A 24,429-nucleotide genomic window follows, 5' to 3' on the forward strand; every position below is an offset into this window, starting at 1 on the left:
GGCGTGTTCTCTCTGGCATGTTGGCTTCGATGGACCGTGTAGTGGAAACCAAACCAAATATAGTAGCGCAGTAGTGATAACACACACACACAGACACACATACACATACACTTATCAGTGATGAGGTACGAAGCGGAATACTAAGTAGAAGCCGGACGGTGTTGTAGCGCGCACGGTAGAGACACACATTAAAAGGTAATATTTAATCAAGAAAACTAAAGCGCCATAAGCGGCTCGGTGTTGACGAATCGACAGGATGAATGCTGGTCGCCGGACGAGGAGTGAAGCGAACACGGTGAGCGAACGGCCAGAAAGTTTACCGAGTTATGATCCCCCAAGCAACCTGCTGGAAGACGGACCGCAAGACGGACGAGCGCGTCGCGATCGAACGTCTAATTGATCGATCGATTTTTTATCGGCACAAATATTTCACTACACTGCCGGGCCGAGATAGAGAGAGAGAGAGCGAGAGAGCGAGAGCTCCGATTACTGGTAGGTTGGTGGCGTGCCAAGAAGTGAACCTCTCGCAATCGAGATGATTGATGCTCAAACTGATTACTACGGGGTTTGCTGTGGGACGGGGACCGCATGGCGAAAGTGCATCTTGCGATGCAACAGATGGCTGCAGCTGCCATGAATTAATCGACTAAAACACGAAAACAGCCCAGGAGGCAGGTTCCCATCGGTTTCCATCGGGGATAAACATTGCACAGGGACCGTCGGGCATGGGCCGCATTCGATGGGATGTGGTCGAGCTGGCTGGGAAGCATTCCAGGAGTGGCTTCCAGTGATGCCGAGTCCTCCACACCGATTGCGCCACTGTTTGCCAGGATGTGCCAGGAACTTGCGGCCGTTTGGCTGGATGTCGATGAATGTCGACAACCATCAATCTCTCTCTCACTCTCGCCCCAGCCCCCGGCAACAACATCCCGACATTGATCAAACACGGACCACGACGACCCACGGTTCCGGTGGCATCGTCGGTGCATAGGTCCGCAAGTGCAGCGTGTATTACATCCACTCACACGCACTGGAGGACCGGGAGGGGGTTTATTGGCTTTTCCGGGGGGTCCCGCCAGGAGGACCGTGCGCGGAAAATGTGGGTTCGATCCGCCTGGCAATCGGTGTTTACATGGACCAGTTAATGAAATGCAAACACATTAACCTCCGAACTGTGCGTCGTGCGCTTAGACGCACGGCTCTGGAGTTGGCCCGTGTCTGGCTGAGCACAGTGTCGGTCTGAAGGCCATGTAGAACCCTGATGTGATTGATTACGTTAAGACCGCCACAGGAGGCCATGCTTTCATTGCGTGCGGTGCGACGATGCTCGCCTCGAATGCTGTTCGGTGAAACGTTTGGATACGTTGCCAATCGGCCAGTTTGTTTTATCTTTAGTGCCACCACAAGAGATAGAGCGCCAAAGGTGAAGTTGAAAGTCATTTCCGCATCCTAGCACACGTCACGGGTTGACTCGGTCTTCTAAGAACTCCTGTGACACAAGTCTAGAACCTTTTCTTGCGGTAATCAGCCCTTTTTCCAATATACCCTTGAGGTCCCAAATGATCATCTGATAGATCGCCTTTTTCCAGGATGATTCGGTAACTCAACCGGGATAACTTATTCTGGTGAGGTCTTCTCATTCTCTGGTGAGGGCTTCAATCAACGGGAATGTCCTCGACAGAAACTGAAGCTGTTCGCAAACTAAAACACTAAACTCGGAACGCAATGAAAATGGCCCGAAACGTATTGGGATAATTGACCGAGCGTCCGTGAAATCGTCCGGCGGACCGAGATAGCGCCAACGAGAGCGATAGGAAAAAGGAACCAAGCGAAAATCATACCACCGTCACCGGGAAACCGTCGGAGTCGGTTGTTAGGAGTTAAGTGGACCGTGCTAATGGAGTAACACAAAAAGCAATATTTAATTTAATGTAAAACATTATCGGAAAAAAAGAAGAAATAATCGTTTTCGTGCAAGAACGAATTCGAGTATTCGAAGTAGCAAGTATCCGGGGCTCCACTCCACAAAGGCTCCTGCCGTGCTCCTCTCAAGCCGCGTTGTAATGGTGCGGAAAACGGAAAACGGCTCATTTGGCTGCGAAAAGGCTCAAGTTGCGGCGAGAAGGAAAGAAAGCACTTCCTTCCATCGTTCGCCTGGTGCAAGCTGCAGCCGGACGTTAACCAGCTCGATTCTGATTGTGTGATTCATTGAGCCTTCCATTGTTGCTGACGAATTTATGCTCGCTAATGAGTCTCTGTTTTACTTTCGTTCGTTCGTTACCCCAAAACTAGGCAAATATTTTGCTTACCCTTACTTGAAGACACTTTGTTTTACATAGAAAAAAACCGACAGTCTCCTGTTCGAAATCTTAGTACAAAACAACGAACGAGCAGTTGGACATTACGTTTTTTAGTTACGCAACATAAAACAGAGTAAAATGAGTCAATGGTTAAGGAGCCGCAGCGGGCTACGAGTCCGAAACTTCCTCCGGCAATTGGTGCGACCGATTTTGTAAGAATTAGTAGTGTCGGCACCAGGTATCTGTAGCGTCTGTAGTAAAACCCATTATCCTACACTCCGACCGACCGACCGTCTGTGTGTAAAGGGGAGGTGGAGTGAAAACATCGCTGTAAATGTTGTCCGCATGTTGGTAGCTCGAGGTCGACCTTCAAGCGTCGATCTTCTCAACCGCAAATCTTCAAAGTGTGCTGTTAACAGGTGCTCGGATGCTTCCGCCACGAAATATGTGTGTATCTAGCTGTGTGTGTGTGTGTGTGCATGATTTAAGCAAGAGATGCATAAGTGTGTGAACGCAACCGGGTCTCCGTGTGTGTATGCGTATGTATGGCCTTGTAAAATTCGGAAGCGGAAGAGCGAACAATCAGAATCATTCGCGTAGGGCTCGAAGGATGAAACCCCTTACCTGCAAAACGTAATACTATTATACCATCCATGGGAAATGTTCATCCTTAGCGTAGTACTAATGTCCTCTGTTGGTCCGTGGAACGATTGACCAGTGTTGACCTGGCCGTTACGCCCTGAAGTGTTAAACCAATAAATGACTTCTGACTGAACGGTACGGCACCGGATGTAGCCGAGGACGCGAAAGTCACTTACCGCGCGGGGCAAAATTGAATACTAAATCAACAGGAAAATAAACAACACTTGAACACAGCCCGAAGAAGTGCAATCGTGGACGGACGCTTCGATTCGAAAGACTTTTGACCAGGGAAGAATAGAAAAAGAGTGAAACGAAGACGAAACAGTTAAACAGAAGCAAACAAAGTGAGAAACTAGAATCCTTTTTATGTGTATAATGGAAAAACAGAGTAGTTAAAAGTAGTAGGTCTCCAAGAAAGCTATGGTTGCAAACATAATTTGTACGCAAAAAAGCAGTAGATCAACAGCCCACCAGGCACAATCGGCTGGCAGACGTACTACGCCAATTGGTTGCAGAAATACGATAAACCAATACCAGACAAACCGTGATGCGGGTTGCAGAGCAAAAAAAACGTAACAAAACTCTGGCGTTCAACAATCAAATGTGTTTCCCTTCCCTCGTTAACAAACCAATGACTTGATCAGGATCACACTAGTAGCAGCAGCAGCAGGAGCATCAGCAGTCAGCACACGCGAAGGAGTTTATGTGGCGCTAGGATAATACTTGTAGAGCAATGTGTAGTGTCATTATCCTTCTCCGACGGGACTCTCGTAGACCTCTGCCCGCGGAGGTGACATCGAGACGAGACGGGAAACTCTCAATACATTCATATAGATAAACGTGTAGCCGTTGATGGACTTAGTCGTACAGTTGATGCTTAACAATAAATCACTTTTACTGGTGTAAATGTTTAAACTAAGAGACGCGAGTCGACGGTGCCGCTCTTTGCGCATAGTATTTACTTCGTTTTAGTCGCCGTTACGTTACGCCATATCATGAGTCGTTTCAATTACCGCACAAATACCGGAAAGCCAACCGTAACAAACACTCCCGAGCCTGCTCCCGGGCCGGCTCGCGTCGGAACAGTCACGAAAATCAAAAACTCGTAAGCAATTGGAGGAAAGCACCCGACAATAGATCACCGTGAAGAGTGAGACCAACCGACCGACAGGCCGGGTGATCGACACCCCAATGCGGGGTTGGTTTGGTGGCACACCAAAGTCCCGAACCGAGTAGAGCGAGAGTGATGAAGCAAGCATTTACTGTGAAACACCATTCTGCGCCCGTACAGCGCTGTGCGCCCGGCAGAGCGACATGCCGGAGCCAGCTGAGTCCTGTTCAGGCCGAAGTATCTCCCTGGGCTCCCGGCAATAGTGATAGTTGTGAGGCAACAGGTTGTTACTGGAGCGTATACATGTATACATATATATATATTTTATCAACCACTAGCAAAACGTCTCGTTTCGTAGCTTTGCAGTCTGTCTGCTAGGGAAAGAGTATTTATTTATTTTATTCCTTGTTAATCGCTCCTCCAAGCGGGAGAGTTGAATTGAGTACGTTTCATTGAATAAAGTCGAGATGATTGAAATTATGTAAACGTAACCGAATTCGTGTTCGACACTGTTTTCCTCGGGCCGTACTGTAAAGAAACATTTCCACTTTGCGGCAGGACACACGACCCAAACTAACGTCGCATTTGAACGACCGTAGACCAAAAAGTTGCTCAGTCCGCACTAAAATCGACTACTGAGAGCTTCTTTACTGAGATGTAGGTGGCGCTGTTCAAATTAAATTTAAACAAAACTGAACTTTGTCCCAAATCAAAAAGCCGATTCTCTAGAAAGAATAATAAATCGCGACCACCGAACTCCAGAACTCTTCCGCCCTTGTATGGAAGTAAAAACGCAGAGCGAGATCGGAATCAGCCTTATTTTGCATGAGCAGAATTGGTTTCGTGTCAGCAGCGTCATCTAGCTGTGAGCGGGAAATCAAAATTCAAAAATTACCCTAAATTATAACTAACGGTTTAGATTAATTCTTTCCGGAGCGATCTAACATTTTGTGGAAATACAGAGAATTTAACCTTTCTTTCCGCATCGCAAGGACACCCAGTAGCGTAGATAAATTTGATTCTACTTTCGACAGTCTTTATTTACGGCTTAAGTACTTTCTCACTTCGTGTGTTCAGTGACTGTGGCTTGCGTGAAATGTAGATATTCTCTCGTTGCCCCACGTACTACCCGCTTTCTAAGCATGATTCAGCCGGTACAAGAGTTTATTAGCAACAGCTGCGCAACCGAAGAAGGTTGCGGGATTGTTTAGTTTTCGTCTTTTTACCTAGCGAAGTACTCTCGTGGTCAGCGTGGTTTCTGCGAGCCACCTTCCTCGGGACAGTTGATTCACTACGACGAAGGACTTAAAGTGGTTCCAAATAGCAGTGAAAATAAATCCAAAAGCCGCCACACTATGGGCTAGTTTGGCTCGTTCTATACATACAAACACCAAACAACGACACAACGCTCGTTACGATTATGTGCATCCAGCTTTGCATCTCTGCCTGCCGCGCTAGTGTTGTTGGGATATGGATCTCACACCGTTCTGTACACATCTGGACTAACGTAGTGCTGCCATTCCGACAAGCGTCCTAACAACTTACACACACACTGGTTGGCTTTGCTGGCCACGGCCTTACACAGATTACTAATAGTGGCCTCTCGCTTTTCCTACTTACTACCGTTCCAGCGCAACACCCGTTCAGCTTGCGGTTTTGTTCGCGTCTATTGGTTTGCTACGAATATACAAAACTGTTCACACTCCCTAATGCTATTCACCATCCTGCTACGAATTGTGAGTCATACCCGTCTTACTGACTTAAGCTAAGTGACCGTTTCTAGCTCACGTTTGTGGGTTTTTTACGTACCTTCTGTGTTTGTCTAAGCTTCTGTTGAACCAACGAAGCAGAGGTTCGTGATTCGTCGGTCAGTAGTTCGAACGTTTTGCAAGGCGCTCTTAGCTTCGGTAAATATAATATATATTTTTTTAGGTTTCTAAATACCCATTACAACGCTTCGCACGCTGCTTATACAAAGCACACTTTTCGCACAATAAGTTCTCACTGTTTCATTAGTCCCAACATTACTAGACTCTGCTAACTGCTATTACTTTTGCGCATCGGATTGTCAGAAACATGAACATGACCATTGTCCTGAAAATATATATTTCTATAAATGGCAAATATGTTGCTCACCCTAACCAAAAGCCAAACAAAAGCTTGTATATACGTGTAAAAATGTACTATTGTGCTTGCCCATCAGTTCTTCGTAAACTCTGCAATCAAGTTAACGTAGCATGTAAATGATAAGACCGGAGTATCGTATAACTATTGCTTCGAAGCTCTAGCTCAACAGTCTGCCTTCTTCTTCTGAGCTATGGATGATGCTATACGCAAAAAGGGCATACTCAAACAAGCTAATTACTAACCTCGAGGAAAGACGACTGAGATCGGAGTGACACGTACACCTAGAATTCCAGGCCTTCCTTCCCTACCAAACATACGCCTAAGTGTAAACAACGAGAATTATGACACGCCACTTTCTGCCTTTTGCTCCGAGGTGGAATTTACCAAGAAAATACTTCACGAACTCAACACAAACAATCTAGTTTCTTTTCTAAGGTTTTCTAGTTCTAGTTTTGTCATGTACATTCCTTATCGATGATTTTGGGTTACCCTGCATGCCGCCTAGCACTGACCAGGCCATAGGAGCACAGAACATGAAAGCGTTCGTCAACATTAAATAACATACAACATTTGTTCACGTTCCTTGCTTCACATCTACAGCTATTCAGCTAACCATCTAAGGACATCCATACATTCTCTTCGTTTACTGGACGTAGCATTATTCAACACGAAATTAATCCTATCCTTACCCACCGGGCACTGCTGCCGCCGGCTTCAGGCTAATCCAACGGATTCGCCCAAAGCCGGGATGAATTAACTTGATAACAACTATTATTGCTACTGTTATTCTCTTCACCCGCCCGCCGAGGGGGGCTTTTATGATTGAAAATTACATTATGAGATTGCGGTTTGAGCAGAGTGGCTGGCTCTTAGGTTAACTGATTGATAGAACCTCCGACACGTACAACCGCGTTCTTCTGCGTTTACTTTCTCACTGCTAGAAGAGGCGTTTCGAGATGCTTTAGAATGTGTCTTGTGAGGCCAACCTCGCACAAAGCACGGACTCACAAGTAGAGTATTTCCTGTTTTTAAAACGAACAACACACGCACTCTTGAATGTTACTTTAAACAGGCCGGCGATCCAATAATCTTATTGTAGCCATTTGCTAGAATCCGATTATATCGCAATTTACTCACGAGGAATCGAGGATTCCGGGAAGCCGCCTGCCAGCCGTTGCCGTTTCAGAAGCCGGTGGTTGTGAAAGGGTAACTCATTCATGTTGGTAGGTAGACATCCCCCAGGGTGGGGGCCGAAGAGAAGCGAATGCGTAAATACAACTAAAAGCCCTGCGGGTTCCTGTGGCCGACACGCTGTGTCGGCGTCCTCGTAAAAGCAGACACCGGGCCAGGTGTCGACGATGTCGTCAAACAGAACCGAAACGCGGCGCAAATTTTCAATACGCCGAAGCGTTGTCAATATTTGTACACCCACCAGCGGGGATGCTGCGAAAATTGATCAAAGCCGACATAATCTGGCCAGCGCCAGCGCGGGAAAAAGCTGTCGTGGCCGTGTGTGTGTGCCAAAGCGTACAATCAACAGCGTCGGGATGGCCGCCTGTGAAATGTTCACCCCGAGACAAGCTGTCGGCGCCTAAAGTTATGCCGCCGTTAAACACGCAAACCCGCGCCGCGATGCGCGCCACCCACTGACTGATCACACACACAGCTGCCTAATTCGATTTGGAATACAGGTTGCCAGGCATCTCCGGTCTCCGTTTGGCCCGTGACAAGAAACAGGGAACGCACGCACTTTTGACACCTTCCCTTGGCGATGCTCCAAGCTGCTGCTGCTGCTCAATTATGCAGCGTAAAGTGATCACGCCGAGTGAAGGCGCTGAGCTGAGGAAGGCGCGTTGTTGAGGAATTGTCACGGAGCACGCAGCGTTCTCACCTCGGATTGAGTTTTTGTAGCACCGTTTGTAGCGAGAAAATTGCCCCATTCAGTCCGCGGGCGAAGGTGCAACACGAAGCAGGGCCTCTGGTGTGCACGCTTAATACTACACGTAGTAGACACTGTGGCCGTACGGGCTACGGCGCGAGAAGCAGGGCAGCAGCGACTGTAGCGTGTTCCGGAACGCTTCCCGGAAGTCGCGGTTGAAGTAGGCATAGATGAGCGGGTTGAGTGTCGAGTTGAAGTAACCGATCCAGAATAGTACCGTGATAACGACTTCCGGACAGGGGCAAGCTTCATCGCCGCAGAGCGACGTGATGACGTACCTGTGTGCGGAGTAAAGGACGGAGAAAGTGTCAGTTCTTGTCGGCTTGTGTACCTGGTGTACACGTTTTGGTCATAAGACATGTTTTCTATTTACTTATCATCGACGTATCGGACAAAGAAGTTTCATACATTTTCCTTCAGCAGTTCAGCTTGTTTCAGAAGAATTCAGAAGAATTGGAGCTTGTACAATTTGACCAGAATGCCAATTTCAGCAGAAAGCAGATTCAAGTTTGTGCAAGATTGGCTATTCTTGTTAAATCCTCAATCGTGTCATCAAGAATACAGCTGAAACATTCCAGGATTGTCTGATCGGAGCTGTTTGGACAGCTCTTTTCTTCCGTCGACCGAAACGTACCGTCCCATGATTGCAGTGACAGCGAACAGCGTTGTTCGGTTAATCAGACACCAGACCGACCCACGGAAGGACCCAACTGCCGCAAGACAAGCGCTACATAACGAACCGTGGCTTAGTGCACGACCAAACTCGTCGAAAGTTTAACATGCCTTTATACATTTCAATTTGTTTTTCCCTCCTACACTGGAAGCAGACCATGGGTGGCCTATCCTTCCTTGAGAATAAAAGTTGCCCTCCAGCCGTGTCCTTCGGTTCGTGGAATCGCACATTCGAGAGAGTGCAATCGGATGCGCCATAGCCGTGCCGAGCAAAGCACCATCTTCACTGAGTCGTAACCACTATCGAATGTAGATAGGAAAATTAAAGAAAGGAACTAGCCCAGTTGATAACTTACTGTAACAACAGTTGGCAAGCGTTGACAGTGGATGATCCGCAAGACCCCACGAACGGTGGTCTGCCATTACATCTCCGGAATGAAGCATATTTTAATGTCTTCTTTCGTTTCGTTTCCAAATCTGTCATGTTGTTCTGTTGTCGGTTTATTTTAACCATCCTTAAGCTTCGCGACGGAATGATAAACAGTCGAATAGTCCCGACTCAGGGCGGCATCTAAAAATTCCGAGCCGTAGGTGTCGAGGTAACGAAGTTGCTGATAACAAAGATGCTGGTGAAAAGCACACAAAAATCTAAAACCTTAGCAAAACCGCTGTATTGAGAGCCTTTGCAATTGAGGCGAAGCAACATTACTCAAATTTTTTTGGTTATTGTGAATATTTTTTCAACTGTTGAGGGGAAGTGAAATGATGCCATCATGTTGCACTCGATTATGCTTCATTTGACCGGAACCGGAACGCTAGCAAAACCAGCAGTTCCTAGAAGGGCCAATAAGCGGAGATACCAAGCTCAATTTCAACGGAAGATGCTGGGACTCTTGAAGCTTAAAGTGACCTCATTAAAGCCTTGGCGACCTCTATCATCGTGATTGCCTCGCTAGCACTTAATTTAACGTTCACTTTGGTCAAAAATTCTTGCTTCTGACAAGGGTTTTGATCGTTGTGCCCATTAAAGGTCCATCAATAGGCGCCGGTCCGTAGCACAGCCCCAATTGAAACCTCATGTGCGATGTGGTCGATCGATTTAATCGGATCAATAATCTGTCAATCAATTAGCCAGATCGTCCCAACGACACACACCCGAACGGTTGGCTTCGAATTAATAAAAAAACGAACTATCACATTTTCACGTTCGTTTCGCGCTTCGGTGCAGTCAGACGTTGCATTGAAAGCCACGCATTTTGCTTCATTTGCACATACCGCCGATTTTAATCTGATTAGCGGTAAATGCGATGGAAAAAGCTCACCATTGCGCCAGGCGTCCTCAAAAGTGCACGGATTGGCGACCCCATCGGCGTAAACACGGTACGATCCACACACACGTTCAATGTGGTGCTAATTGCTTAAATTGATGAGCACGTAAATGGGGTGTTAAATGAAGCTGGGCATCGATTTAAATGCAGCACTTACTGCACAATTGGTCGGTTCCGTTCGTCTGTGACTGCTGCTAGTCTAATGTTCCTATTGCTTTTTAGTATTTAACTTTGATCTGGTCATTTCTGTTGGCAAATTTATTTGGCGTGCAGTCCGCGGCACAGATGTTATGTTAACAAACTACCACAGGAGCGCGCGTATTAGTCAGCGTAGAGATATTTATTAGGTGGCCAATTTTGATTGGTCATAGCGCCAGTTTTCCGGTCATTTGCCGTGTGTATTGATCGATTAATAATCGTCGAGTTAAATTTCGCTTAGCATGTGCTGACGCTAGTCCCGTCGCCCGGGGTTTGCTGAACCATAACGACCAACGTTCGGTATTTTATGCACTGCAAAATCGGCCGGATAATGTATTATTCTTGAACATTTTCCCAAAGCGTTCCTCAACAGTGGACTATGGTCCGGTGGGAATGATATAATGGGACATCCTATCAGGATGTACCTGTGCCAACTCACAGCTCGCATGCGACGATCGCACGCAGAATATGTTGCGGTAGATCAAACAATGCATTTAGTGTGTTGCTTTTGCATATTTAAATTCTGAAACTCTTCCGGTGGCCAAAGCAACCAAAGCAGAAATTCCGCCGCTGCCGTGACGGATTGCAAACGGTGCGAGGACAACACTTTGCCGGTGCGCGGAGCACCAAGAACGTAATTAAATTTGAGTTTACCATTTTTCATCTCGACCATTGTGGATTTGCTTTTCTTGTTTGCTGTTTCGTTTCGCTTGCGCTCCGCATCACCGGTGAGTTCGATTATTCGTCCTCCGGACGGTCCGAAGAAAGTGGCGCGGCTCGGAAGCCGGTGGTCGGGTGTCTACTTACCACAGGAAGAACGGCAACCAGCACAGCAAAAACACGCCCATGATGATGCCGAGCGTGCGTGCGGCCTTATGCTCCGCGCGCCACCCTTTCGCCGGCCTCGTCGACGTGCCGCCTGTTGCCCGGTGTCCGAGGTGGCCGTAGAGTTTAATTAGATTTCCAGCGGACGGACCAAACGCCGACGCCGAGCCGAGCCGAACGGTGGCCGATCGCGCCGAAGAACCCATTTTCCATTTTCCGGCAGTGGCCCGGCCCCGACGGTTCAAGGGAGATGATGTTTGATGTTTGCAGGTCGTTGATGGCAAGCAAATAGTCCCGGCAACAGCAACGTGCCGACGACGTGCCGTGGGACGGTAGCGTTGAAGCGATTGGAAAAGACAAAAAAAACGTGGATCGAACGTTAACGTAAAGTGGTGGGATAATTAAATCACGCATCGAATGCCCGAAATGCGACATCTCGCGCGGGAGCGAACGACGGTTCTGTCGTTGGTGTTTCCGGCCATATAGAAGCAACAAGCGCTACCACTTTCTGTGCGCCAATGTAACGGCTCTTCGCTAGCTGCAGGATCGCTGCGCTGTTTCTCAATCACTGGAACAAAATGCGTGTTTTGTATGGTCAAAGACATGGCGGGATATCTGGTGTATCTTAGAAAGTTTTCCACGCAAACATCGATACTCGAAGCAATGTTTGCTTCCCAGGAAGCTTGTTAGCCGGTCCTTCTCGGCTGCTCCTCAAGACAGGCTCTAAAGTTTGACGCAACTTTCTCCATCAACTCTTGCCACTAGGAACTCGTAATTCAATTAGGCTCGATGCATTTCTCAGCAGATGCTGCCAGGCACGTTGCTTAGTTGAACATGCTGAGAATTGCGCCGTGCAGCGGGATCCATTATCGTGCACCAGATACGTTCGATGCATTAACATTATCGATAATAGCAATCCCATGACGATGGTTCAACTATTCTCATGCTCTTTGCTTCGCATCCTTGATCTGATATAAGTAGCGTTTTTCATCGGTCGATAACTTGCAACAGCCATCGCCCAATCAAGGACATTAGGTACAGTGTTTTTGTACCAAAGGAATTAGATATTACTTAGTCCAATCGGCTTTCTTGTTCTTGTTAATTTTCGCTAAGGCAGGTGCCGTACTACTAAAGAAATAGAATACGCAACGGAGAAGAAGTATCTAACTATAGGTCCAATATTTTTAAAGGTTATTTTATTTATTTATTACTATTAGAGCGGGCAGAGTCATAATAATCACCGAACTGTCAGGGTTGGAATTTCAAACGTTTTTTGCCCAGAAACCGAAAGGTATTTAAAATTAAATTTAAAAAACTTGGATCAGTCGGACAGTCTCGTATATCGATTTGGGAGAGACCTAAATGTCAACCGGAAATGTGAGACTGCCATCCTGCCAACTTCCATCGAATCGAATCCGAATCGAATAATTATTGGAATATTGGCCGTACAATTAGTTACAATTAGCATTGGTTAAAAATGTCACGCTTTAGGTGATAATCGATTGCAACCCTATCCGAGACGGTTTTATCGCTTCTGCCGCCAGCATTGATAGCTTTTTTTTTAATAAACAAAACAATATGAGTTTTTGTAGCGCATTGCTACTGTCGAGTTATCACCTATTCTGCGCATTCTCCATTTCCTAAATTGATTCAAAAGTAAATACGTTTCTTTTCAATGTTGCCGCTTCATAAAAACATAAATAAACCGGAGGTTCATTGTTGATAGATTATCGAGCAACACGAAGCCACTTATAGCCTACACGTTGCTCTTCTTTTTTCGGTATCATTCGCATAGACGACAGCGCGTAGCTTCCGTATTTAATGATTGCGAGAGAAAAAATCCTCCTGCTGACTGCGTCGGTGGCGTCGGGGCGAATCAGGGATACCGGAGGTTCCCACGATGGAAAAACCACACCAAAAGGCGGCGTGGTTTCCAGCGGACGGCACGCTCGGTCCGGGAAACGAAACACCAACCGACAACCGGATCTCGTTAGCGGAGCGGAGCAACAAAAACGCAAATGCTATCATTTCATAATGCCGCTACGCTGGCGCGGTGGCATAATTGTTGGAGTTTTCTTTTGGAGCGCGCCGGAGCCAAGGAAAATAATGGCCCGCTCCCCCCACCCTCCGGAAGATGTTCGAGACTGGCATAACTAGCGAAGGACATGGACTGTCGCGAGCTGCGCTTCACGGTGGTGACCGACAGTTCACGGTGATCTGGCGATGGCGGACACGAGCCACTCGACGGCATGAGTTACGGAGCAAAAGGAGCCGGGAGGATAATTTATCTTTCTACATCGTTACGCGTTTAATAATCGACTTCAATGGGATGGGCTCACTCGTTCCGGGCTGCGTTTCTTCAACAACGCCAATACGTGTAATTGCATTTGCAAATCAATGGCCCGATCATGTTTATGCAATGCGCCATTTGTGGGGCCATTGGGAAAGCGCATCCACTGCATATGAAGGATGTTTAAAGTAGGCGGACGGCCTGTCAGACGCAGCGGTTGGTGTGAAAGTTAGCGCTCATCAGAGGGTCTCTGCTATTGATGAGATGCTCGCACTATAGGCACTACAGTAATTACGCTATTGAACCGCCCGTACCGGGGCTCTATTCTAGGACTATTAGCACTCTAAGTTCTAGCGGCTAAATGGTTGAAGAGAATATGCTGTGGACTGTGTATGAACGTAACACAACAATCCTAAACACTTCCTACGCGAAGCAATGGCCCGCCCTCGGAACGGAAGCGGATTGTCGGCTCGATCGTAGCGCGTAAGTAGCGTCTGGATGCAAGTGTTAGCGGAAGTAGTTTGCAGCCGGCAAGTGCAGCCCCTGAAGTGCGGCCAAGTGAGCCTGAAGTGTAAACTACTGTGGCGGCCAGACGAATACCGGAACACAATTGCAGGCAAGCAAAAGCAGAAGCAAACGGTGCTAGGTAACGATTAAGCGGCCAGGGCAGTGCGAGAGACAGGCACAGAGAGAGTGAGAGCGAGAGCGAGAAAGCTAAGTAACGTGCCGAAGGAGTTCGTGCGGGGAAGAAAAAGGATACTACAGCTAGGCAAGGCAAAGGCAAGCAAAACGCAACGGAACGAGAAAACGCCCGAATGTAGGCAATCGGACTGACCTTCAGCGCAGCCGACGCTGGGGCAGCGCGAGTGTAGCCGGCAACCGGACGGAGCGGGACTAGCCGGCGGAACTGTGAGCCGGTTACCGGCGGGCACGGTGTCCGGGCAGGGTGGGGCGGCCACCCCGGCGGCCGGACAGGGGCGCCGCCGCGGTCCGCGCCCGTACCGCTTCAGGTGATTCCAAAGGCATATGATCTTGCGGAACTTGTGATGGCGGCAGTGGGCCGCCGCCCCGGAACCGTCGTCCTGGTGGTGGTAGCGGCGGCCCCCCTGGGCGCAGCAGCCCGGCTGGGCGGCGTACTGAGGCTGGCAGGCGCTTCCGTCGCCGCAGCCAGCACAGCCAACGGCCGCCGGGCCACCACCGGCGTCGCATGCGGCGCAATCCGGGCCGCACACACACCGCACACCGGCACACTCCGTGTCGTCCAGGTCCGTGTCGGTGTCGTTGGCGTGCACCACATTGTCATTGTTGATCACAATGCAGATCGCGCCCCGTCGCTGGTACTTCTGACTCGAGTCTGCGTGTCGTTTCCCAGACAGAGCCCAAAATGAAATGGTTCACACACAAAGACAGAGAGGCAGAGATAGAGAGATAGGTGATAGCGAGAGAGCGAGAGAGGCAGAGAGACAGAGAGAACAATGGCAGACACACACAGACTCACAGAGAGCAAGAGGACACGATGGGTGACCGCAGCGAAAGTAAGGGAAGAAGCCGAGCGTGCCAAGTCCCGTTGATTCAGCGCGTGTAACACGATTCGTGATCGTTCCGTATGTGTGTTTTGTTGCTGTGTCGTGAAAAGTGGCCCTAAAAGCGAACCCGCCGCAGCATCCCCACCCTGTTAATGGATGTGTCGAAGGCACATCAATCAATCGGCAAGACGGACGACCCACGGCCATGAACCCGCAAGAGTGGCGACCCCCAGTTCCACCCCAAAAAGGGCCGGCTCCATTGTTTGGGGCTGTGAAAAACTGTAAGCCGTACACAATGGAGTGCGTCTTTTCGGCGGACTTGTAGCATCCTTTTTCTGGGCTCGATACGCCTCCCGGTGTCGGGTGAATCCGAAAGTACAGGGTGTTCCATCACGATCAAACTATTTAAATGTTCCCCCGCTATTTGTTAGTCGATTTTGACAAACTAGTCCGATTCTAAAACTTCGGTCTATGCCGTTTTAATTATGGATCAATTTACGGCGAAACAGTTGGCTAAAATTATAGCGCTCTACATTCAAAATAATCGTTCAACTATGTACACTGTACGTGCTTATTAATGACGAATTTTTTCTGACTTCTTTCTGTAGGGCCTGAATTTGAAGGGTAAGGTTTATGCGAGCCAACCAAAGAACATTGAAAAAATGCCCAAAAAAGACCGCTTTTTGTGTGTCAAATCGATCATCATCGGTCATTTGATCGATATTGTATTCTTGGTGAGTTGGCATTCTTAAACTATAAATCTTGTTCATTTTTTTAAATCGACTGACGAACAGCGGAGTTATTCAACATTTACTTTCATGCGTTCACCGAGACCGCCCGTAAAACCACAACGTTACAGTCAGCAACAGAGATTAACATTGTGTGTGTCGTAGGCCAAGACCGCTCGACGATTGTGATTGCCGGATGAAAAGAAGAAAGACACTTTTTGAATATCGTTACGGTGTCCAATGTTTGTCCGAAGGTTTGGGCGCCATTCGACATTTCAAAACCACTTTTTGGGGTGGCTTTTAGAAAAAGTTAAAAAAACACGATCTACAAGGATTTTTCAAGCATTCCTGAGAATGCTTTGAAAAGATGATCGGCCCTTGAAAACCCAACTATGAAAGGAACTTCTTGGATGACCTAACTAGCCAACGATACAAATCTGGCACTTCGTGTACAAAGTGTAGGACGCTCTAATGGATATCGGAGAGCAAATTTTTCCGAATCACGAACTACGCACCCTAGAGGACGCATCATCATAAAGTAGTAGTCAATTGAAAGTAGAAAACCACCGAGCACCTCCAGTTCCGCTGCCAGCCGATGCAATCAGAGCATTGAGGTTCCTAGTTCCTTGACAGGCTTCCTAAGTGAAAGTTCCACAGACGTTAGTGGCACAACAGCGATGATTTGCATGTTACACCAAGTCCTGGCCTCGCCGGCTGACATCGAACAGATGTTCGGCCCCACTCGGACCAGTCCTCCCGGGGAAGGACGTCATTGTCGGCCACGGCCGGCGAAATGAAAACGTTTCCAAATGGGTCCATCACCGGCTCGATTTCGTTCGCACCATTCAACAAACAGAACGTAAAAGCAGTTCAGTATGTTTACATAACTTCTAAACCACGGTCTCGGCCACAGCCTCGGCCTCGGCACCGGCACCGACCGCTGCCGGTCGGAAAAAGGTTACTGACGTTGACGAGGGACCGACAGCACTTAGAGACCTGGCGAAGCAACATCATAAATCCATTTTGCCTGTGGAAGGTTTAACCGTAACCTGCCGCATGTACGTGTGTGTGTGTGCGATCGGTAGACTGCTGACAGACTGCCGAGAGCGCTGTAGTTACCGCCAAACAGGTGATCTCTGGAGAATGTTTCTAAGAAGCTACCATTCACAAAAAAAGGCAGCTACATAAATTATGACATTGACACCGATGGAGGCTGACAGCCTGCGGGAACCTGCGTGTCGCGGGCGAGAACTCAATCCCGGAATCGGAGAACGCACGTTTTGCGGCCTTCCTCGAGAATGCTCGAGGGACGCAACAATACTTACACCGCTGGAGCGAAGATTTAGCTCGGTCTCCGATTCGGTTTAATTTTGCACTCCGTTGTCGTACTCCGCTAATCCACCATCCACTTGTAAGTCCGGTGGGTGATGTTTACGAGTCCAGCTTACTAACGCCCTCGGATTAATCCCCCCCGACGTTGAGCTCCGGTTGCAGCAAGGTAAACCGTTAGACCCACCGTTCTGCGGCGTGCATAATGGACACTCATTATGTTCGGGGCGATGATTTAATCGCCGAGCGTGGAACAACTTTTTAATCAACTTTCAACAAGTTGCGACCGGGGCGCAAAGCTCGACCCTTCACGTCCTGCCGGTCGCGGGAGTGGCGTAAATTTTTGATGCGACTCGGAGTGCGCGCTTCAATCAACAATTTATTGTCCATTCAGCGGGTACCCGTTCCGGGCGTCCAGGAGATGATGAGAGCCATAAACCTGCGATGCCTGCAGAGCATCTTAAGCCACACAAAGTGTGTCCCAAATCCGCGGACTGGCGCTTTCCTGTTAACCTTGGACGAAGAGTTGGACCACGTTCGCTGCATTTGAGGTGAAACCCTGCGTTTGGAGCAACGGCCTAAACTCGGGAATGTGTTTACCTTTAGCTCATTTCACGCGGGACGGAGCACAGAGTAAACATGCTAACCGCAACTGCCACAACCATCGCCGGATGAAGGATCTCCGAGGCGAGTCTGCCTCTTGGTGCCTCGACGTGTGTCAGTTTGTACAAAAAATGTAAGTAACACACAGCGCCACACTCGTTGATCTTTATCCTTAACGACCCTCTGGATGAATCTTCGGTGAACTCTCGGTGGGTAATGGATAAGACACAGAGACACATTGACCACAATCTACATATCAAAACAGAAACACAGTTAGACACACACACACACAGCCAGGGAGGGATTGCTGAAGACGTACTGGGAGCTCTAGTGCGAGGAAAACGGCAAACAATGGGTATGGCTAACAACACGAACTAACGGAACACATTTACAAAGACGCCACTGTAGGGAATTCGAATGGAACAGGCGTACATTGATGGGTTTAGGAAGAATTTACGATATTTTCAATCTTATTTCTTTGCTTTGCATGTCCTGTGATTAATTTCAACATTTTAACTCTAACATTAGCAATGCCATTTTTCGATATTTGAAATTTTAACGCCCGAAGTTATGCAATCGGCATGGGCATGGCCTCTGATATCAATCATAGTTACTCAGATAGTAGATTAATTAGTTGATTTCCTCATTCAAACTCACACCTATATTATCTACTTCCTAACAAGTTAACTTCCATAGCGTCCTAACAAGTAAGGCCTCATAATTGCCTTCTTTTCACGCCATGCTTTCCTTGCCAATTCAATCACAGTTTCCAAACTCTATTTGTCTTTCAACAAAATTTTCCAATTCACTTATTCTGCGTCGCCTTTGAAGCTTACAAAGCTCCTCTAAAGACATCCCTGCTCAACCAGAGCCCGGATCAATTATAGACAAGCGCTCGCTTGTTGAGTTTAGCTGGTTCAACATTTTCAAGGATAAAATTGATTGCAATCTCTACATTCTTTTTCACTGAACGAGTAAACCCGAACAGATCGAAAATTTCTTTAATGTTTGATCACAATGTTAATTATCGCGAAAAAAGATTGGAACTACTTTTGAGAAAAAGAAAACAATGTATGTACATGTATGGATGTACAATATCCTTAGTTATGCCGACTACCTTCAAGCATACAACAACGAGAAAAACATACAACGTGACGTACATTACACATCACATACCTTAAATTGCAATATGAACGTATATTCAGTGTCATGTAAATACTTTTTACTTGAATAGGCACATTGTATTAATCGAATAACAGATAAATATTTGACCTACATTATCCAAATAATAGAAAAGTAGGACGGACAACACATTTGCAAACGTGAAATAACAGAAAAAGTACCGAAAAAGTGGTACTTCAAAAGTTCCTACAATAAATATCTGTCCTCTAAAAGACATTTGTGCCTAAAAGACAATAATATTTGGGCATTTGTCCCGATATTCATATGTTACAAAAGATCAGACGTTCCTGATACAAGAAGTGTTTTCTTAAAATAACGGCCAAGCTAACTAAAAAAACTAAGTCTTAATTTCAATGCCTGGTTTAGTTAGACCAACGCGGAGAACACTTCACTACCAAAGTTGCTAAACTGCATATCTCTTGTGGTGTTGTATATTAATTCCCGGCACTAAACTGCATAAGATGTGGGAAGTATGAATGCTTGATGTTTTCATGTCAAAAAAGGATCTTTTACCTTTCAAACGTTATTTAACATAGGTACATCATCGTTCGAAGATTCGAAGACTTTTATCACTCTTTTGAATCTGACGGATCAATTCTTGGAGTCTAGACAATTTTAAAGGCCAAACAATTGGGCATAGTTAACTCATCTTTTGTAAGGATATATAACTGCATTTCTCAAACTCGCCTAATGTCCGCCCGTTTCCCCATATTGGCAACGGCCGTCAGGACGTCAGAATGGCCCTCGTGGTTGCGCTTATTAAGGTACACTCGGAGCCGGGTGACAGCAAAGCAGGACACACCGAAGGATACTGCCCAAGGATGGTCACTCTCTGTACAACTCGAACCCATCTCGCCTTTTTTGGGCGTCTCGTCCGTCCGACTCGGCCCACATGGTCCTTTCGCACACACACACACATACTAAACCAACGGGAAACGCACGCAGGGTTTGACGGAATTTCCCTGTCAAAGGAACAACGATGGTGGGAAAGGCGTAGCAAGGCAAGGGTTCCGACATGGATGCGAATGAACTGGGATGCGATGCGGGATCTTGGGCAATGAGTTGGGGAATGTTGAGTTCATTTTAAACAGTAAATTTGGAGTCCCATTCTACGCCACCTCCACTTGTTTTCGTCCACTTTTCGTCCACGCGTCCTAGTGTGTCGACCGGAAGATCGGAAGATCAAAGCTGAAGGTGTGGGGGAAACAACAATAACCAACGCGGGCCATTGTATGGCCGCCCTGGTGGCCGGAGTGGGCCGGTTGGCGGTACAAAGAGGATGAACAACAATGGGAACGCTCAAAAGGGAAACAAACAGAAAAAGGACAATCGAATCAAATCAACACCCGGACCCGTAGGTGATGGTCGTGCTGGTGGTGGTGCAGAGTCGTACTGATTGAGTGTGTGAGTGTGAATGAGAGCGACAGAGAGAGAGAGAGCAAGAAAGAGAGAGACAGAGAGCTGAACGGCAACAGAAACAGGACAAGGGCGGAAAAGTTGGGCTGACGGCCTACTGCCTGGTGGTGGTGTGGGGATACTCACTCGTGGAGCTGTTCGAACGTCCTCCGGCCGTCACGGAACCACCACCGCCTGTGCCGCCGCCACCGTTCCGGTTGTTCAGCTGGAAGCTGGAGTCGTCGTCCGGGTTGTCGCTGTGCTGGAAGTTGATGACGTTGATGTTGTAGGTCACGGTCGACGACTGCCGCTTCCGGCCGAGGCGCGGGTGCTGCGGGGACGGCGTCATGATGGAGGGTGCGAGCGATGGGGTGGCCGCTCCACCGCCGGAGCCACCGCTATTATCGATTACGATATCCGGATTTGCTTCGGGCGGTGGCGGCGCGGCTCCGCCCATGGTTGCCAGCATCTCACCGGCGATGTCCAGCGTCGTGACGGTGGCGGGCGCCGAGGTGGGGACGCGCGGTAGCTTCTCCTTCGGGCTGGTGGCCACCAGGTCGAGCGAGATGGTTGACGCTTCGCTCAGCTGGATGTTGACGGGACTGCAGCGGGCGCTGAGCCCCGCCATCGGCCCCCCGATGGTCAGGCCAGGCCAAACAGGCTTCGCGGACGGGGCCGGGGGCGTCCCGATAGTCGAGATCAGGTCGATGACGTTTGACACTTCGGCGGGAGGCGGGTCAGCGGCGGAATCCACTGTCAGCCGCTGGACGCTGGACAGGTCCTCGGCCAGCAACAGCAACGGTGGGCTGCCGGGGGCGCGGCCCTCCGCTGGCCGCACCCCGCTGAACCCGTGATCGAAGCAACCGATCAGTATGTCCGGTGTGTCCGCTGGTGCGTCACCGCCGCTACCAGCACCCGCACCGTTCGTCTCGGAACCACCCCGGGGTTCATTCAGTACGATCTTAAAGATGGCGGCCAAACTGTCACCACCGCCCGTTGGTGGCTTCTGGTGCGCACCACCAAAGTCCGAGTCGCTCAGCGCGTAGATCAGCTCCTTCTCGTCCTTGTTGCAGCTCTTCAGGCTGTTGGTGTTCTGACCGCCCAGCCGCTGGCGTTGCTGCTCGAGCAGCGTCAGGAAGTCGGACTCGCTGGCCGCGATCGGGTGGGCCCGCTTGTGCGTGTTCACCTCCTTCGCCGCGTCCTTGTTCAGCGTCGACGCCACGTTGATCAGATCGAGGATGTTGTTGTGCGAACGGTTGTCGTTGTTCTTGTTGTTGCGCTCCACCGACCGCCGCCGGTTGGGGCCGCTGCCGCTGTTGTTGCTATTGTTGAGATTAGGCGATGGTCCGCCGGCACCGGCGCTACCCCCACCGGCCCCCCGCATGTACGACTTGAGCAGACTGTTGCGCGAGAAGAACGGCTGGAAGAAGTTCATCTGCCGGAAGCTGTCCTTGCGTGACGGTCGGCGTCCTGGGGGTGGTGGATCGCCCGCCACCGGCTGCTGGTCGGTCGGCGACTCCTGCTGCTGCTGGAGAGCCTGCTGCTGCGCCTGGGCGTCCTTTATGTGGATCGGTTCCGAGCCGGAGTAGCGTAGGTTGTTGTCGTAGTGCAGCGGGAAGATGGACGACACGCTGTCGGAGCCCTTCATCTTGCACTCGCTCTTGTACTCGAGGTCCCGCAGATCGATGCTGCTGCGGCTGAGGCGTCGCGGTGGCGACGAGGGCACCAGGAAGTCATCGTCCGGGCTGATGACCGTCGCCACGATCGGTACCTGCAACTGGACGCGGAGAGAGCGCACAGAGAATCATTAGCATTAGGTCCTGATCCGAATCATTTCTACAATCTCCGCTGAACTGGTCGATGGAATTTCACTTTAACGAAAATGGAACTGCGAGACCAATTGGGCCGACTGATTGAATTTGCGACCAATTCCCAATTCTTCGTTTCTGTTCAATGAAAACACAAATCAAGGTCCCAATCAGAAGGGACCCGATCACGTCGGAGCGCACAGCACGGTAAAAAGGACGTCCTTCGCTGAATCGAGTTCAATCGAAACTCGCTTAACTGCGCAATTCTCCGCGAGCTCTACTGCGAATCGAAAGCTTATCGAATTCCCATGAAGCGTCATAAAACTTTCAACGGACCCGGCCCCAGACGGTCGCCCGTGGCGGTGGCCATTACGAAGATTACCCCGTTACCCCGGGGGGGATGGGATCCGATCCGCAGCGTGGTGTCTTATCGTCAGACGGAAGCAGATTGTTAATCTTTCATAACGATTATTGTTCACCGCGCGAATAGTCGCGCTCTGGCGTCGTCCTCGAGGCGACCGAAGGCGCGGCTATCTTTTGCTGCTTGGCAGCTGGAACCATTTTTACGGTCGCCCACCATAAGCGGCAGCTTAGCGTCTCAGCGCGTAGTTAGTGTAATGGACAGCTCGATGATTGAATTAAAATCTGCTGCCACGCGTCGGCGTCGGTGAACGAATTTTGATGCCCGATTCGCTATCAAACTAGCGCCACCCGTTGTTCGATCCCGGAACTAATTAAAAAGGCACGAGCCCGAGCCCGAGCCAGGACAGATCGAGGGCTGCTTATCGAGTCGTCCACGTGTTCCGGTGTCGCTAGTCGCCCCATAAATTACGCCTCGCACGTCGTTTCGATTTCACATCTCCAACCTCCTCCCGGAGCCGGGCTTCGGCCGGGAGCTCTTGGCACAGATTTATCTCTGCAAATCCCACGGCCCTCCCCAGTGAACGTGCCGGCCGGCAAACAACAATAGGCGCCCGTTGGGTGGGGCGAAGCATAGCGAGCATAGTAATTTAAATTTTATCAGACCCTCTGAGAGAGAGAGAGAGAGAGAGGCGCATCGGGCCTCCCGAATCCGATGGCGCGGACGGCAATTGTGTCGTACGTGATTCTTGTTTATGGTTTCTCATTTATTTTCTTCCTTGGCCGTTCCTGGGGAGCAGGAGCAGGCAGTGGAAATGACTTGAGTCTTGAGGGTGACTTGAGCAGTTTCTGAACCCAACAAAGAAGTGAGATTCTTTATCTGAATTTTATGACTCAACAATAAGGTGGCCAATTTTCCCAGCGAGGCTCCCATCTCTGTGTCTCGTCCAAATGCAGGGTTATTTATTTCATAGTGTTGAAACTATAAGTGTGATCGTCATAATCGTCCTACTTTACAGTGCAATAGTAAGATTGGGCGAAAATTCGAAGAAATGGGTACAGTTTGAGATATTCAGAGGCATCATCTTAACATACGTACAGGTGAAAATATCACTGCTCCAAATGCAAGTGTGCCCGAAGACCTAAATTTGTCGATTACACGCCTTGCTTAACAAATAAACTTTTCTTACGGGTCGTTATGGCAAATTTTGCATCAGGAATTGCACCTGTATCCAGGTGCTAACCAGCTAACACAACAAATGAAACTTACTGATCATCAACAACGAATACAATACGCCAATTAAGGGCATGAGCAATGGGCCAAAAACGGGAATTTTTCCACAAAAATTTTCAAAGCAAAACAAATTGAAACTAGAACAAACATAAGCCTGTAGGTTCAGACACTTTTCCCAGAGAGGCTTCCATCTCTGGCACCCGTCCAAATAGTACTCGGAAAATAGGTACTTTTTCTCTTTAATGTCACGAACGAAGTTGATTGCTTCTTCATTTGACGAAAAACTCTATCCTTCGAGCACACTTTTCAGATCAAGGAACGAAACGAAGCTGGAGCTGGAGCTTGGAGCTAGATCTGGTGAGCAAGGTTCATGGTCAAGCAGTTCAAACCGTAAGTCATGGAGTTTTGCGCGGTAGGGATTCTCACTATAAATGTGTCAAACAAATCTTTTGCATGTTCATAACTTCTGTCATCTCCACTTCCCACTCCCAATTCGGCGGTCCTCTAGCAGCAGTTGATGAACTTTGGTGATGTTTTCGGCGGTAGTTGCTATCTCCCGAGCTCTTGCGACCACGTTTAAATTTAGCTGCACAAAATTTCACACTAATAAATGATGATCAAAAACAAATATTTAATGACACGTCGATAGTTGCTTTTGTCCATATTCACCAAAACACTGGTATCAACTCACCCAAACGATTGTTACATAAAAACTGCTGCCATCTGCATGTTGAGGTCGGAAACATATCAAGCCACCCTCGTGGAAGGAAACTCGTGGCACTTCGAACCCAAGTCCGAGTTCTTCGCACCCGAAAGAATCTGGTTGCAGCAC

The 24,429-nt window shown here is 48.6% G+C and overlaps 1 protein-coding gene across 1 annotated transcript in view; it reads right to left on the bottom strand.

Moving 5' to 3' along the window:
- Positions 1–8,177: 8,177 nt before the first annotated feature.
- LOC128274019 (octopamine receptor beta-3R-like) overlaps positions 8,178–24,429 on the bottom strand; it is a 30,280-nt gene continuing 14,028 nt past the window's right edge. The window contains 4 exon segments of the mRNA XM_053012102.1: positions 8,178–8,397; positions 11,125–11,236; positions 14,268–14,786; positions 20,343–21,972. Of these exon segments, the coding sequence (XP_052868062.1) occupies positions 8,178–8,397; positions 11,125–11,236; positions 14,268–14,786; positions 20,343–21,972 (2,481 nt within the window).

The sequence above is a fragment of the Anopheles cruzii genome, chromosome 3 (assembly GCF_943734635.1).
Source record: "Anopheles cruzii chromosome 3, idAnoCruzAS_RS32_06, whole genome shotgun sequence".
Classification (NCBI taxonomy): Eukaryota; Metazoa; Arthropoda; class Insecta; order Diptera; family Culicidae; genus Anopheles; species Anopheles cruzii.